General features: G+C 40.3%; 1 protein-coding gene across 8 annotated transcripts in view; it reads left to right on the top strand.

Moving 5' to 3' along the window:
• KMT2C (lysine methyltransferase 2C) overlaps positions 1–17,086 on the top strand; it is a 193,244-nt gene that overhangs the window by 164,078 nt on the left and 12,080 nt on the right. For 6 of the 8 annotated variants that reach the window (XM_032181531.1, XM_032181535.1, XM_032181539.1 and 3 more), the window contains 9 exons: positions 674–2,496; positions 3,556–3,667; positions 4,920–4,998; positions 5,109–5,172; positions 7,814–8,046; positions 11,070–12,788; positions 14,231–14,443; positions 14,911–15,075; positions 16,330–16,471. In XM_032181531.1, the coding sequence (XP_032037422.1) occupies positions 674–2,496; positions 3,556–3,667; positions 4,920–4,998; positions 5,109–5,172; positions 7,814–8,046; positions 11,070–12,788; positions 14,231–14,443; positions 14,911–15,075; positions 16,330–16,471 (4,550 nt within the window). The remainder of the gene's footprint in view (positions 1–673; positions 2,497–3,555; positions 3,668–4,919; positions 4,999–5,108; positions 5,173–7,813; positions 8,047–11,069; positions 12,789–14,230; positions 14,444–14,910; positions 15,076–16,329; positions 16,472–17,086) is intronic. The other 2 variants (XM_032181532.1, XM_032181533.1) reach the window with 2 other exon arrangements.

Raw genomic sequence — 17,086 nt, 5'->3', positions numbered from 1 at the left:
TTTTCTTGTAAGTATCTGTAACATTAGAATGTACTTATCACTGATTAACACTCTTCTAAACTGTATTTTATTGGGAATTTATCAGAAATAAAAAGGAGAAACTGGAAATTTTGGTAAACTGCAAGATACTGTTGCCCATTGTTTTGAGGCATTTATTTAAAAAAAAAAAAAAAAAAGGTATAACTTTAGCTTTTGCTGCTTTAGAAATGGATCAGTGTAATATTTTTGTTTTCCTTTATAATGAATATGTAATCTAATGTTGACTTCTGTCTCTGCCATTTTACAATGAATACCAGTATTGACATATATTGTAGTCTCAGGAATTAATATTTTCAATATTTTGAATTTATTTCAGTAAATCTGTGCATTACTTTTTCAGTGTACTAAGTTGAATTAAAATGTAGTTTGTTTGCTTAGATCTTGCTGTCACAGAGCTTTTTATTCATTATTATTGGAATTGAAAACAGGTTGTTTATTAAACATAATTAAAGCAATTATTTTATTGTAGTTATAAAACTCATTTGAATATAAGCATAATCAGTCACAATATTTATTTAAATATCTTAATGAATGTATCATGTAAAGCAGTTTGGTGAATAGTTATTTAGTCAAGTATGACAGGCTAGGCAGTCCTGAGAAAAAAGATTATTTAGTCTTTCATACTTTATTTTAGATTTGGGTTTCCAGGAGGTGGCCATGGTCCACCATCAGGTCAAGAACGTTTCCTCAGCCCTCAGCAGCCGATGCAACGCCCTGGAGTCCCACCACAGCTGAGAAGATCTCTGTCTATCGATATGTCTCGGCCAGTGAACAATCCACAAATAAATAATACGTCTGGGATCTCGCAGCATTTTCCTCCGCAGGGAATTCAAGTTCAGCAGCACAATATATTGGGTCAGGCATTTATTGAACTACGTCACAGAGCTCCTGATGGGAGGCCAAGGCTGCCTTTTACTCCTTCTGCAACAAATGTTATGGATCCATCAGCGCAACATCAGCGACATGCAGGGTTTATACCCAGGCAGGAATTTCCAGGCCCAAGACCGGCAGAACCACTGAGACATAATTCTCAAGGTATACCTAACCAGTTGCAGATGTCTACAGGTTTGGAGCATATGTCGCAGCCCCAGCAGGATCAAATCAATCCTGAAAACCCACCTGCACTTGTAATACGTTCTCTAAGCCATCCACCAGTGGCCGATGCTTTCCCAGGACCATCTTTGCCTACACCTGCACCAAGCGATGAATCGGCAAATTTACAGATTCCTACCCAGCCGAGTGATGGTCTAGAAGAAAAGCTTGATCCTGATGATCCTGCTGTAAAAGATTTGGATGTGAAAGACCTTGATGGGGTTGAAGTCAAAGATTTGGATGATGAGGATCTGGAAAATTTGAATCTAGACACAGAGGATGGAAAAGGGGATGAACTGGACACTTTAGATAACTTGGAAACCAATGATCCTCACCTTGATGACCTTCTAAGATCTGGGGAATTTGATATAATTGCATACACAGACCCCGACCTTGACGTGGGGGATAAGAAAGGAATGTTTAATGAAGAACTAGATCTTAGTGTCCCCATTGATGACAAACTAGATATCCAGGGCAAGGCAGAAGAACCAAAACAGAAGGAGCAAGGGGATAAAACTGAAGCCCATCCTGAGACCTTGTCACCACAGAAGAAATCTACTACAGAAAATGAAATTAAAACAGAAGTGCTTTCCCCAAAGACTCACGAGGAAAAGAAGAATGAAAATGAAAAAAGCGATGGAAATGCTGAATCAACAAGTACTCAGCAGGCTGCCGAAACGGAGTTGAAAGATGGAGAAAAGGCTCCTGCGCAGCCTGCTAACCCAGACTTCCCTGACAAAGCTACTGCTGTTCCCAGTCAAGAAACAACTGTGCCTAGTCCAGATGCTCAGGGATCTGCTCCATTGCCTGTTCAAGGAGCAGTAAGTTCCTGCAGTATTTCTGGGTCCACACCAGTCCTCTCGAGTTTGCTAGCTAATGAAAGCTCAGATAACGCTGAAGCAAGGACACTAGGGTCTCCCTCTCAATCTTTGCCAGCAACACAACTGAACCAAGCATCAGGTATTCCACAAACACTAATGACACCTGGTGGACAGATCCTGGAAAACACTTTAAATTCCAATTTGGCCATGGTGCCACGAATAAACCATAATTTTTCTCAAGGCTCACCAAACCCTGGGTTTATTCAGGGTCAGTCAGCAAATCATAACTTTGGGACAGGACAGACGTCTGGTCAAACTGTGGCTGTAACAAACCGTCCTGGTCCTAGTGGCATATCTGGTCCTCAGCAGATAATGCTCCCTCAACCATTAGCTCAACAACAAAACCGAGAGAGACCACTGCTGCTGGAGGAGCAGCCACTTCTTCTGCAGGATCTTTTGGATCAGGAAAGGCAGGAGCAGCAGCAGCAGCGGCAGATGCAAGCCATGATTCGCCAACGCTCGGAGCCATTTTTCCCCAATATTGGTATGTGGGTGATCCATTTGTATGTGTGTTTTGGTTAGTTATTTAAAAATAAATAGATAAATAATCTGTAGCACTGAAAGAAGCAGGTAGATGTTTGGAATGTGAAGGTAGCATAACAAAAAATCAACCTGAGCAGGAGGTATAATGGAAGTCTGCTAATTGAGTGTGTAAGTGAAATGCTGAACACTGGCAAGGCTCGGATTGACTTTACCAGGATCAGGATTAACGCTGTACTACTGTTAATTTGTCAAGCATGAGCTCTGTCACTTCATATGTAATCTGGTGTAAATGCAGCCTTTGTAAACAAAATGACATGATCGAGGGCAATAACTGACCTTTTGATATTCAAAATACCTCTTTTCTGTTCATGGTTCTTCTACATTTTTTGGCAATGTTCACGGTGACTCAAGGAAGGGAATCGTTGAATGTAGCCCGGCCACCCTAGATGGCTAAGATGACCTCCAGAGGTCTCTTCCAGCCTCAGACGTTCTGTACTCACTCATGAGGACCATCAGTCATTCCTGGTTGTCCTGCTCTGTGGAGCAACAAACAGGAGAGATGGCAGGAAAGAGGCATAGTTCACCATGCTTATGGTCTTTGTAGATACTGTATGTGGCGTGTGCCTTTCTGCCTGCAGTACTACCAGTAATTACAGAGCGACCAAAGAGTTCTTCTTAGTATGTTTGTGGTGATGGGTCAGTTTTGCCAGCTAAACTCAGAAACAGCCCAACTTATTGATTCTTAGAACTACAAATAGAATTTATTAATCTGCTGTCTCAAATTTAGTCTAGAGCCCTTCTCAGCCTGATCTGCTTTACTTTGTGTGTCATGGCTGAAAACAAGAGCAGTTGTGGCTGGATTAACTTTCCTCAGGGAATATATGAAGCAACATATTTACCATGAATATCAAAGTGGAGAAGACAAGTAATTTGAAATAGTAATGCAGTTATGTTGTTGTGCTGATGATTTATGTATGAACCAGATCTGAACAAGTCAGTTCCAATTAATAACTTGTAACGTTCAGCTTTGTAATTCAATTTTGCTGTCTTTCTTTCATAGACTTTGATGCAATTACAGATCCTATAATGAAAGCAAAAATGGTAGCTCTGAAGGGGATCAATAAAGTCATGGCACAGAGTAACATGGGGATGCCACCAATGGTTATGAACAGGTAAGCAATGCTCAACACCTTTCTTTAGGGCTGCTAAATCCAGCTGGCGACTGGTCACAAGTGGTGTTCCCCAGGGGTCAGTGTTGGGGCCCATCCTCTTTAACATCTTTATTGATGACTTGGATGAGAGAATTGAGTGCACCCTCAGTAAGTTTGCAGATGACACCAAGTTGGGGCAAGTGTTGATCTACTGGAGGGTTGGAAGGCCCTGTAGAGGGACCTGGACAGGACGGGTCGATGGGCAGAGCCAGTGGGATGAGGTTCACCATGGCCAAGTGTCGGGTCCTGCACTTTGGCCACAACAAACCCATGCAGTGCTACAGGCTTGGGACAGAGTGGCTGGAAAGCTGTGCAGAGGAAAAGGTTCTGGAGCTGTTGGTCAGTGCTTGCCTGAACATGAGCAAGGAGTTGGCCAAGAAGGCTTTTGTATTGGGAATAGTGTAGCTAGCAGGGCTACTCTGCTCTGGTGAGGCTACACCTGGAGTACTGTGTTTGGTTTTGGACCCCTCACTACAAGAAGGATATTGAGGCCCAGAGAAAGGCTATGAAGCTGGCGAGAGGCCTGGAGCACAGGTCCTGTGAGGAGCTGCTGAGGGACCTGGGGTTGTTTAGTCTGGAGAAGAAGAGGCTCAGGGGAGACCTCATTGCTCTCTACAGCTACCTGGAAGTAAGCTGTGGGGAGCTGGGGGTTGGCCTCTTCTCACAGGTGATGGGACCAGAGAGAATGGCCTCAAGTTGTGCCAGGGGAGGTTCAGGTTGGAAATTAGGAGACATTTCTTCTCAGAAAGAGTAGTTAATTAGGGACATGGTTTGGTGGGTAATATTGGCAGTAAGGTGATCGTTGGACCAGATGATCTTGGAGGTCTTTTCCAACCTTAAATATTCTATGATTCTGTAATATCTAAATGTGTTGTTCTCTTCATTTTTTCTTTGTATTAGAATATTTAAAATTCTAATACATTTTTTTTTCAGTGCACCTTCAGTATTTTTAGCACAGTATGCCATGTTTGGTTCACCTGTCATAAAAGTGTAAAAATGCAGTAGTATAAGCCATGAGCAAAGTGTTGTAGGAGCAAACGAGAAATAATATTCTACTGCTTTTTAAAACATTTGGTAAGGAAGTTAGAGCAAATGTCTAGAAAATATATGCATGCTTTGTTGAAGTTCATTGTAATACAGAATGTTGCCTTCTCCCCAAAACACCCAGCAGTTCTAAAAGATCCAATTTTACTTTGTGTTTATGTATCAATAGGTTTCCCTTTATGGGTCAGCCAGTGCCGGGGGCTCAGACCAGCGAAGGCCAGAATCACATGCAGCAGGCCATTACCCAGGTAGTACAACTTGATACGGAGTTTACAACACAGATGTTTAGTAATGATAACTTTCTTAAATTGGATCATGATTTAATTTTCCCATTTATATGTTTTTCTGAAATTTCTAGGATGGAAGTTTGACACCTCAGATTTCTAGACCCAATCCTCCCAATTTTGGTCCTGGTTTTGTCAGTAAGTACAGATCGAAGAATTTGTTGTATGTCAACTTTTAATTTGACAGTTCTGTTACTTTTTTTTTTTTTCCTAAATAAAATGTCCATAAATTGATCCTTTTTAAATTGAGTCACTTCATCATTACAATACCAATTCAGGAAAGGGTGAATAGTAAATTTTATTAACTTTTTATTTCTAAACTGTCCTCAAAAAAACATCATTAGGAAAGAGGGAAGTGGAACACACAAATAATTAGCATTATTTGTATGTGTTTAAGAACAGTAATTGTATTTATCTGACAGGCTGCTATCTCAAAGATCAGGTCTTCTGCTGTGTTGTAGTATTCTGAGCTGAGTGAGAACAAGAATCTATACTGATGGGTTATTTTTATTCAAGAAGCAAAAAGGTTGGTGCAGCATCATTGTCATTTTAAAAAATACCAACAAAAGCTTTCCAAGCATTAAGCAAGACTGGCTGGGAAACACAGTTACTGAAAGTAGAAATATATAGCTCCCTTACTTCTGCTTGCCCTGATCAATTGCAAATGGTAGTCTCTGAGACAAGGAAGAGATTTGTTAGCAGAAATTAAAACAGCATATGTTGGGAGAGAAAGATGACATACAAAAAGCGCTACTGCAAAAACTTCACTTGATATTTATTAATAAAAGAAACAAAGCAAACACCTTCATCTTTTCCAGCAACTGCAGTAGCCGTGCTAAATACATAATGCGAAGTTTTAGTAATATTTTCTGTATTAATTTCTGATGAGATCCTAAATGGAACTCAGCAGTGGCTTAGCTCTGTTTGGGGGGTGGTTCTGAGCATTTGAGAAAATCTGTTCTTCATTTCAGTAGTAGTTATTCTTACCTGGAACTTGTTAATATTTCAGTACTTTCCATCTGCAGTTCCTCTCCATCATTTCCACTTGGTTGTCCCTTCAGGTTACATGATTAGTTTCACAGAATATATCACTGAAAGAATTAGTGCTCCTTGAGGCTGTAGATAGCTCTGTGAATCGATTTAGTTGAGCTGTTAGGTTCAATGACTGTTTCTACCACAGTGACTGTTAAAGAGGAATGTGGTAGAAACTGGAGCACAAGGAGGATGCGGTTATACTAAAATCATACTGTCCTATAGATATCCTTATTCTTTATACAAGATAAACATTCTTCACATGGAAATTCCTTGCCTCATTCCTGATTATCCAGTTCATTGCCGCAATGTGATCGTGAGACAAATGATACTGTCACCAAACCCTGTGTCTCACTTTCTGGGCTCAGTGCCAGTAAAGTGTTATTGGACATGATTGTTTTGCCTCCGGAAAAATATCTGAGAGCCATGGATTGCTCCTGGCAGATCAGCATTTCTCATTTGCAAAAAGAGTAATGTCACAGTTAGAGTCTAAATGACAGTACAGTTATTTGTGGGGAGGAAAAGGCATTGGTACTGAAGGCACTGTGCTGAGAGCCAAGAGAAAGATATTTTTACAGAGAAGACAAATTGTAAAAAGCTTGGGTTTTGGTGCGGTAATTTTCATGCAGTAACTTTGAATTGTAGAGTAGTTTGTATTTTAATTTATTCTATTATAATTTATAATAAATGATAAGTCAGAAATATGTCATATAGTCTAAATTATCAGACATTTCTAAAAACAAATTAACCTGCCGGTACTTTCTTCACTCCTGATGATATTTCAGGATCTCTGTCAAATGAAGTAAAGCTTATGCCATCTGTGATTAGAAACGAGAGATATGTTACACTTTAATATATAAATTGGTATTTCTTTACTTTGGAATCCTACCCCAGTTTCTATGATCTGTAGTGGCTGGGTTTTGGTTTCAGTTGAAAGAAAGTAGTGTTTTATCCAATTCCTTTTTTACATCTCCAGTGAAGTGTCTTTCTCTACCAGTGGAGAATGTCTCTCCACTCGCTTTTGTGTTTCAGCTCAGGTTAAATAGCTTCTACTTCTCCCTTACTAATTAGCTATCCCAATTTACTAGTGTTCAAATTACCTTGCCTTCTTTATCATCCTGAAGTTGAGTACAATGATTGTTGATTTTGAAATACGAGACAGTGTATGGAACTGGAAACCTGACGAGACTCTACCTTTCTTTCATTTCATGAATTTTTCATGTTTATGATTTTAACTTTTTTTTCCTAGAAGTCATAACAAAAATAGATTTAAGTGTACAAAACTTGTGCAAATACCAGAAATAATTAGACCATATTTCATGCAAATCTGTGTCTTTATTCCCTAATCTATATTTGCCTGTACCCAATGCCTTCAAGAGGCCTTCCATATCCCTTCTTTTGTGACAGAACAGGGAACCACCTGCAGGTTCTGCAGCTGTTTGCAAAGCTGCTTTTGCTCGCTGGCAAACACATACACACATATACTGACTGGATAGTGGTCTGGTGTCCCTGGAAATTAAGGGCTTAAGTTAAAACTGCTTTCTCAATAAAGACAGCAATTTGGATCTCATCTTCTTTACTCAGATTACTCCAAGAGCTTAATGTCTCTTGAGATCTCAACTCATCTGTCAAATTTGGCTGAACTTGACCAACAGTTTCATAAGATAAGGGGGGAACCTGATGGTTAAACTCCATCTCTATAAAGTACGATGAGATCATGTCATACTTTATTTCCCTTGTCTCTTAGATGATTCACAAAGAAAGCAATATGAGGAATGGCTGCAAGAAACACAACAGCTTCTCCAAATGCAACAGAAGTACCTTGAGGAGCAAATCGGAGCACACAGAAAATCAAAAAAAGCACTCTCAGCAAAACAGCGTACAGCCAAGAAAGCTGGCCGTGAGTTCCCAGAAGAAGATGCAGAACAGCTTAAACATGTTACAGAGCAGCAAAGTATGGTCCAAAAACAGCTAGAACAGGTAATCAATCATTGGGAAACAAAACTGTTCACCTTAATGCTAAGTTGTTACACTGGTGTGACTCTTCTTTAAATCTGCTAAAACATGAATTGAAATGCTTAAATATAGTGGGGCTTATTTGAAAGGAGCCATTCCCTATTATAAGTTGTGCGTGTAACGGTGTTACTCTGGATCACCATTGACACTGGAGTTGTAGGAGGACATGCTACAGCAAAAATTACAACAAAAAGCTATTTTAGTACTTTGGGAAGAAGAGATATTTTTAGCAGGATGATTTACAGTGAATTCCTAGAGCCATGAAAAGCACAAACGAAAGATGGAAATTGCAAAGGTCTGAGCATGTAGGGTCTTGTTTCAGCATTGAATGAATTTTACAACTCTGAGCTTTTTCAGACATCCTTATGTAATCAGTAACTTGGTTATATGCCAGTTAAATGTTACTGTTTGGAAATCTCTCCTCATTATGTCTTTAATGCTAGCCTAGTTTTATCATCTGTCTGGTCCTTAGACACTAATCATCAGTGCGTTGTCTGTTACTGTATTGTAGAATAATAAAGGTCAAAGGGGTATCTGGAGGTCATCTAGTTGAGTCTCCTGATCAGTGGAGGACTAGCTCTGTGGGTAGATTGGGTTACTCGAGGCCATGTCACTCAAGTTTTGATAAGTCTCCAAAAGCAAAGATTTCCCAGCCTCTCTGGGCCCCCGTTCCAATGTGTAACCACTTTCACTGTGTGTTTTTTTCTTTATTTATATTCAGTTGGAATTTCACTTGCTGCATCTTGTAACTGTAATTATAGTAAGCAAGATTAAAGTTAAGCCCGTGATTGCTTTGATAAATTTATGGTTTGGCCAACAGTATAGAATCTTATGTTCCTCAAGACGTCATGTAGAAATTATCTGGCATGATGTTTCCTTACTGGATGGGTGGGGAATCTTTTTGTTGTCAGGAACAGATAGACCTGCCAAATATTTAAATGCTTTAGAATTATCTTTTATTAATATGAGGTAAAAAATTGGCAGCAGGCTGCTTGGAATGAAGTCCTGAGATTTATCTGACTCCCAGGTTCTTGCTCCTGTGTTGCCTCAAGAGAAAGTATGCATTGGATGGACTATTTGTTGGCTTGTCTTTTCGCTGTGTGGAAGAGGGATGATGCAGATAATTATGTCTGTCATTTCTTCATTTTCTTTCTTTCCCTTCCACAACAAATGACAAGTAGGTTAAACACAAAAATACTCACTTCAACCAATCTCTCTCATACATACTTCACTCTTGTCTTGCAGTGGAGTTACGTCAAAGTAACAGCTAATGATGATATTGCTGGCAGATTCGTTTAGTGCCATGTAATTAACGTTCTTTTATTCCTCATTTTTAAACTTGAGCTGCATATGTGGCTGGAAAACGTCCTCTACTCCCATTCAAGCACTGGTTTAGACCAGTCATCCAGATCCTAAACAGCAGTTTCTTATATACCTGGATGGACTTTAACTAAATTTTTACAAAAGTGCATTTCCAAGGACCTATTTGAAGCAATTTCTCATTCTTCCAAAAGAGATCAAGTCCTTTTTTCTACAATCAAGCTTCTGTCACTTTTGGAAAAGGGAAAACTACATATGCACAGAGAAAAAAAGCTCTCATATGCTTGTGCTGGTCACAGGCAGAGAAACTGGAGCTGTCTCGGAGCAATGTGAGCTTATGTCTGACAGTTACTATATTAGCTCAGGCACGGAGCCATGCGGCCACAACCATATTGCTTCCACGGCCAGGGCAGTCTGACTGCTTTGGTGTGGCGCCGTGCCTGTGCTAATAAGCTCTGCGTCGTTCTCCACGGCTCTGGTAGAGTCACTGGCTTGCTCTGCGCAGGTGCTGGTCCTGTGAGGTCTCATCCACTTCCAAGTACAGTCACGGGGCTCGCTGCCACTGCACATTCTGGGAGGGCAGCGTGGTTTGGATGCCTCCTTGTTTAATCGTACTGAGCCAACACAGGGCTGTGTAACAGCTGAGAAGTCCTGGGGCACTGGGCTGTGCAGTGCAGACGGATCCAGTTGGTGGCTTTATGCAGTGTCGCTGTTTGTCTGGCAGTAGCAATGCCAAGCCAGATCTCATAAGTTATCTTGGACCTGAGATGGATCTGTAAATAGCCCTTTGGGTGCATCTGTCCTGCCTTCTGGAGCATGTCCTGTAATATCTCTGTTGTCCTCAGCTTTCTAGAGTATCTTTTGCCTCAGATTAAATCACTCAGGGAGTGTTTTCAAACATTTTTGATTACGTTATGGACTTTTCATATCAGTACAACAGCAAATGGAAGTTGCAGAAGTTGCAATCTAACAAACGGAAGAGATTCCATCATCCATATTTTATAAAGCAATGGTTTACAAGTCCTTTGATTTTCTTGGAGAGCAGTGTAGTTAGGTATCTATTTGTATTTCTGAAATACTCTCTCATCCTGGTGACGCTGTCAGATCCTTTTGTTGGCTTCTCCCATTTGCCTTAAAAAAATAAACTACTTAACTTTTAGTGTCCATGTCCAGTGTATTCTCATCTTTAAATTTCAAATTCTCAAGCAGCAGTTGTCTTTTTCCTCTGCTGTGTGATGGTCAGGAATCACTGTTTATCTGCAAACATTTTCTTTTTAGCTGCATCTTTAAAAAAAAATTTGATATGTGTGTATCATCTGTCTCACAGTTTCCTTCTTCCTGTCTGTTCCCAGCTATAGTTATTCCATACGTGGATGCTAAGATTTGTACAAGGATTGCTTTGATTTTAGGTTTGTGTTCTGTAGCACAGTGCCATCTTGGTATGTAATTATAACTGTTAGGCGCTGTTATTTTTTCTAAAATTTTGGGGTGGATGGTATTGCTAATTAAATAATGGGTATTTAACCTTAGAAAGGGAGAGAAAGTAAGACGACGCAGAAGTGCTATTTTCACATAAGCTTAATTTTCTACTGGAAAGTTGCATGTTATTTGATTCTTTATGTAGTCAGTACATGTCAGAGATGAGTAATGACTTCTTAAATTTACAGATCCGAAAGCAGCAGAAGGAGCATGCAGAACTAATTGAGGAATATCGAATCAAGCAGCAGCAGCAGCAGCAGCAGCAGCAGTGTGGCATGGCGCCCCACGCCATCATGCCAGGAGTCCAGCCTCAACCACCGATGGTTCCCGGAGGAACGTCACCAGCAATGAATCAGCAAAACTTCCCCATGGTGGCACAACAGCTCCAGCACCAGCAGCATGCAGTGGTGATCCCGGGGCAGCCCAACCCAACCAGAATGCCAAATTTATCGGGCTGGCAAGCTGCAAATGCCCCTGCGAGTCATCTTGCCATGAATCCAGCAAGGATGCAGCCTCCAATGACGCCGTTGCCAATTACTCCTGGTACACCAGCTCCCGTGCCTGGTCCAAATGCAACTGCGCAGTCAGGGCCACCACCGAGGGTGGAGTTCGATGACAACAACCCTTTTAGTGAAAGTTTTCAAGAGAGGGAGAGGAAGGAGCGTTTACGAGAGCAGCAGGAACGGCAACGCATCCAGCTTATGCAGGAGGTAGATCGACAGAGGGCTTTGCAGCAGAGGATGGAACTGGAACAGCACGGTATGATAGGGTCTGAACTAAATAACAGAGCATCCTTATCGCAGATACCTTTCTTTAATTCTGATCTGCCTTGTGATTTCATCCAAACGCCGCGCCCTCTTCAGCAGTCTCCACAGCACCAGCAGCAACAAATGGGACAAATGCTGCAGCAAGGTCCTGTGAACTCGCCTCCCGCCACAAATTTCATGCAAAGCGGTGAGCGAAGGCCAGTGGGACCTACAGCTTTTGGACCCGATGGATCTGCTGTTCCGGGTGGAGCCCCCAATTTCCATAATGTAAAACAAACTCACGGGAATCTTCCTGGGGCCACCTTCACGCAGAACCAAGTCAGGCCCCCATTTGCTCCTTCTGTACCTTCATCTACAGTACCTTCATCTACAGCACTCAGCAGTGGTGCCCCGTGTGGTTCGGACACTAGTGTGCCCCAGGCAACAAACTTCCCTGGATCAAGCCAGTCTCTCATACAGCTGTATTCTGACATAATTCCAGAAGAGAAAGGGAAAAAGAAAAGGACACGAAAAAAGAAAAAGGACGATGACGCTGAGTCAATAAAAGCCCCCTCAACTCCCCATTCAGACATTACTGCACCGTCAACTCCAACCATTTCTGATTCTACCTCCACCCCCACAGTTAATACCCCCAGCGAACTTACACGTCATCAGGATGAGCAAGAGTCGGTGGAGTTAACAGGTCCATCAACATCAAATGCAGCAGAGAGCCAGACCTCTCCAGAGCTGGAAAGTAAGCTCCCCAGCAGCAGCTTGCCACAGAAACAGCCAAGCGTAAGTATGGAGACTGAAAAGGATAAAGCAGAGACATCTACCAGCATTCAAGAAGTTAAACTAGAAAAGGCAGAAACTGATCAATGCTCAGGTCAAGCTGAGCCTAAAACAGAAAATCAAAGCAGTGTTAAGGTGGAAGAAGATAAGGTCACGTCACAGCCTGCCTCTTCAGCTCAGAGTCCAGCCCAGCCAGCTAGCGTTCCAGCAGCAAAAGGGGAGTCAGGGAATGAATTGCTGAAACACCTGCTTAAAAACAAAAAATCCTCATCTCTTCTAAATCAGAAATCAGAGAACAGCTGTCGAACAGAAGACGAGACTGCTGGGGATAAGAAGTTAACAGAGAAGCAGAATCCAGCAGAAGGAGCGGTGAGCCTATTACTGCTTTGTTGTGCAATGATAACCAACAGCCAAAGGCCAGAAACACTTTTTTTCTGTGAATAATCGTCTTAAAACATGCCACGTCCTAATGTGTACTAAGATGAAGGCACAATTTTACAGAATGACTTAATTACATCCTAGTATGTTCCTGTACATCATGCTGTATGTCTGTATGTGGCTTTGTTTTGTGAGTCCCCTTTTGTCAGGTACAGGATGAGCTGTGTACCTTTGCAGAGGTGTGGGGCTGGGCTTCATACACCTTCAGCTGCCAACCTGCAGTGTTGTGTGAATGAACCAAGCCTATATTCATTTTTTGCCAGTGAAGATCCTGTACTCTCTTTAATCTTAACAGATTAAACATTTTAACATTTTAAGATGTAGTAAACATCTTAACAGATTAACATTTTCTAGGATTTTTTATCAAAAGCATGAAATTGTTAAATCTCCTGAAATTGCTGGATTTCCATTTTACGTAATATTTCTCCAATTACTTCTATTTTAATGGAATTGTTAATTCTTTGTATTAGTGGCATTGTATGATTTAATAATTTATAAGGCTCTTAAAAACTAGAAAATGGCTTTCTGTACAGGTAGGGTACACTTGACACTTAGTATACTTTGTTGGCTATTTTATTGTGATCTTCAGTCTCAACAGCTTTGTTTTATGACTCCCTAAACTCTAAGTACATCCTTGAAATAAAACGTAAACACATTCAAAATGAATACAAACTGATAAATGTAATTGTGAGCAGCAAGTAACTTAGGTAAGTGTTAAAGATCCCCAGTTAAAACATGTATGACAGGAATAGTTGGAGAGCCCTTATGTTAGGGATTGTACAGAGCTGTTTAGAATAATAATTGCTAAAAAGAAATTAGACTTTCTCTTGGCATGACACCATCTGTTGCATTACCAAGTCCCATTCTGATATTTTTTTCCACTGCTATCCTTTTATATGAAGAATGGCTTTGCAAATTAGGACTAAAAGTATTTAATCAAATGGTACAGAGCAGAACCATTTCACAATACCGTTTCTGTTCTAAACTCCAAAGACATTTGTATTACATTAACTTACACGCCTTTCTTCTGTAACCAAGTTTCCCTTTTATTATCCCCTCATGAAAATCTCTAAGGCTGCATGCGCATGTGACTTTATTTTAGTGGGTATTCAGAAGAATATGTTTCTGCTCCGTGAGTTTTAATGATGTTTTCAGACGTCAGTGGTGTTAATGGTAAGCCATAATTCTGCGCACAGGGACAGTACAGCAGTTACAGTTGCCAGCAAGACAGTAAAGTAAACAAACCATAAATTCAGGGTGTTATCAGCGAGATATATTGCTGTGCGTGTTCTTTAGACTATTGTGCGATAAATTTGAATGAACTGTATATTAAAATGTCAAAAATTCTGCTTCTCTTTCTTTTTTTCTACCAGCAAACTCCAGGAAACCAGATGCAAGGTGCATTTGGGTGTAGTAACAGCCAGCTTCAGAGAACAGATGTGGGACATGAAACCAAGAAGCAGAGAAATAAGCGAACTCAGAGGACGGGGGAGAAGGCAGCTCCTCGGTCCAAGAAAAGAAAAAAAGAGGAAGAAGAAAAACAAGCGATCTACCCTAACGCTGATACATTCATCCAGCTCAAGCAAGTAGGTATACGGAGACTGGGCAACTCAGCAAGGGGACACTTTAAAGAGTGGTTTTCTCATGATGAAAATGAAGTGGTTAATGAAGTTGAATTTTGAGTCCAGGGTTTAGAAAATAAAACTTCACAAAAAAAGGAAATTCAAAGGTTTGGTTTTATTTCAGTTTGGAATATCTATTGGCTTGGCAGCATTCATTAGTCTCAAAGTGGAATTCCTGCCTGCTCTGGCAGCAGCTCTGGCTGAGCTGCCAGGGAACTGGGCGTTGTGCCTCCGGTGGCCTGGGGACCATCTTCCTGGAAAAGCAGAGGGGTCTGTGTTTGAGGCAATTGTCTTGAGAGTGGGTGAATTCCCTTTAAAAAAAAAAAAAAAAAAAAAAAGAATAAAATCTACTCTACTAATGATAAGATATCTGTGATGCTTTTATTTTATAGTTAGACTCATTTATAACATTTTCTTTACTTTTAATACAGCAGCTTTCTCTCCTGCCTTTGATGGAACCAATAATTGGAGTGAGCTTTGCACATTTTCTTCCTTACGGCAGTGGCCAGATAAATGGTGGAAATCGACTTGTAGGAAGTTTTGGTAGCGCTACTCTTGATGGAGCTTCAGATTACTACTCCCAGCTCATTTACAAGGTACAGCTTTAATCTAGATATCCACTGTGGGCTCTCTGTGAGAAATGTTCTAATTATTGCTGCAGCTTGGTTGTATTTTGTGCCCTTTATGAAACCAGAAGAAAACACTCTTGTTATACCAAATGGGCTGTTCAGTGTTGGAACAGAGATTGTTTTACCCTCTGATAGTGGAAATCAGTTCTAGAAACTGTCGTAAACAAATTAGGAAGTATTCCATTTACAAATGGATGCTAAATAGTGAAAATTGTAATTACAGTTTTATGGAGCAGAAAAGGCTGAATTCCCAGTACTTTGCAAAGTCGTTGAAAGCACTAAAGCATTTCTTAATGTGAATTAAATTGGAAATAGACTTCTTCTCATTTGTCCACTAAGCCCTAACTAAGAACTCTGAACAAAATAGACCATTTGTTGGTAAGCTAATAACCCACAGACTTTTAAAACTCAGTCTCTGAGATCAGAATTGCAATATTGGGATACAGCAAGACAGTGAACAGAGAGACTCAAATCTGATGCTCGGCTACCCTAATCTAAAACTTCAGTAAATGATGAAAAAAGTGATGTTTACTCCAGCCTTAAAAGGCATGTTCTGAGCTGAGAATGAGACCTCGCAGGTCTGGTTGCTGTGGTCGAAAGTGATAATATGTATTTGCTTTGTATGCATGACTGCCACAAGGATAGATGTTGAAGTTCTCATTTAATTTTTGTTTAAAATATGGGCAGTTAAGTAAGCTACTGAGAAGTAGTTCGGAATGTGAACTCGAACTTGCAGAGTATGCTTCTCCATAGTAACTGCTTCAGTGAAAGCTCATCCTGTGCTAAATGCGAGGTAACTTCCCTTTTTGTGAGAAAAGGTAACTCACTGGTTGTGATGGAGGGTCACTGTGGTATAGTTCTCTCAATCTTAAGATCAGACCTTTGCTTAAACTAGAGGAACTTGTTGGGGCTCCCAAGCAGTTCATAAAAATGCTCTCTGTGCTTCTGTGTAAATACTTCAGCTATACTTTCTTTCTGTAATGTATATTTCTCATGCAAACTATATTTCTGTGATCGAACCATTGATAGAAGAAGAAAACATATTTTTTAATAATGGATACTTTATATTTGGTCATACATTCGAGAATTAACTGTTGGTGTTTATGAATGCTACGTCTGGGTATGAAAATAACCGAGTGGGTTACGTTATCTCCTGCTAGACCAAGGCAAGTTTTCACCCTGTGCTTCACAGCTAATTTACAGTTTTTTACTCTACTGCAGCAGAACAATCTGAGTAATCCTCCAACACCCCCAGCCTCTCTTCCGCCCACACCACCTCCTGTGGCATGCCAGAAGTTGGTAAATGGCTTTGCAACCACTGAAGAACTGGCTGGCAAGGCTGGTATGTTAGGAGGTCATGATGGTAAGATTAATACGTATTGTTTCCATAATAAATGAGTCAAGTTTGTAGCAAATTACAAAACAGATACCTGGGGTGCTTTTTGGTCTTCTTCTATAAAAACAACACGGCTAGCCCCTTTTAAGACTGTAATTGCTATTATCTAGTTTTATTTTACACCAGTATAATGTCAAATGATAAGGTGTTTTTTTCCCTTTTGAAAACAAGTTGAGATCTAGAAGTACTCTAAAGAAATTAAAAAGAAAACTTCAAAATCAAATTTTTATGGCCACTACAAATTACTGACCAATTAGCTGAGTGAGCAGTCTCCTTGAAAAGTGTCCTCAGCAGATTTTATATGTAGTCTATGTGTGTTTCTAATGCTTGTAATTTGGTCAATTAAAATTGCTTTCTGTTAAGTAAAACTTAATACTGCCTTTTCCCTAGGACTGTTCAGTAATAAAATTCTTTCCAACCTCTTTTCTTCTGTTGTTAAAAAGTTGTTGAGTTTAAGTAAAATAAAAATACTCTTATATTGGCAGAAGGCACATTCAAAAGTGCCAAGCCTTTTAGCTCAAAACTTGCTTTTTTATTTAATTATATTTTTTTTAAAGCGTGGAGATTAATCATGAACAGTCA

Source organism: Aythya fuligula, chromosome 2, assembly GCF_009819795.1.
Source record: "Aythya fuligula isolate bAytFul2 chromosome 2, bAytFul2.pri, whole genome shotgun sequence".
NCBI classification, from domain to species: domain Eukaryota; kingdom Metazoa; phylum Chordata; class Aves; order Anseriformes; family Anatidae; genus Aythya; species Aythya fuligula.
Note: the sequence above shows the minus strand (reverse complement) of the source record. Positions and strands in the feature narration are given on the sequence as shown.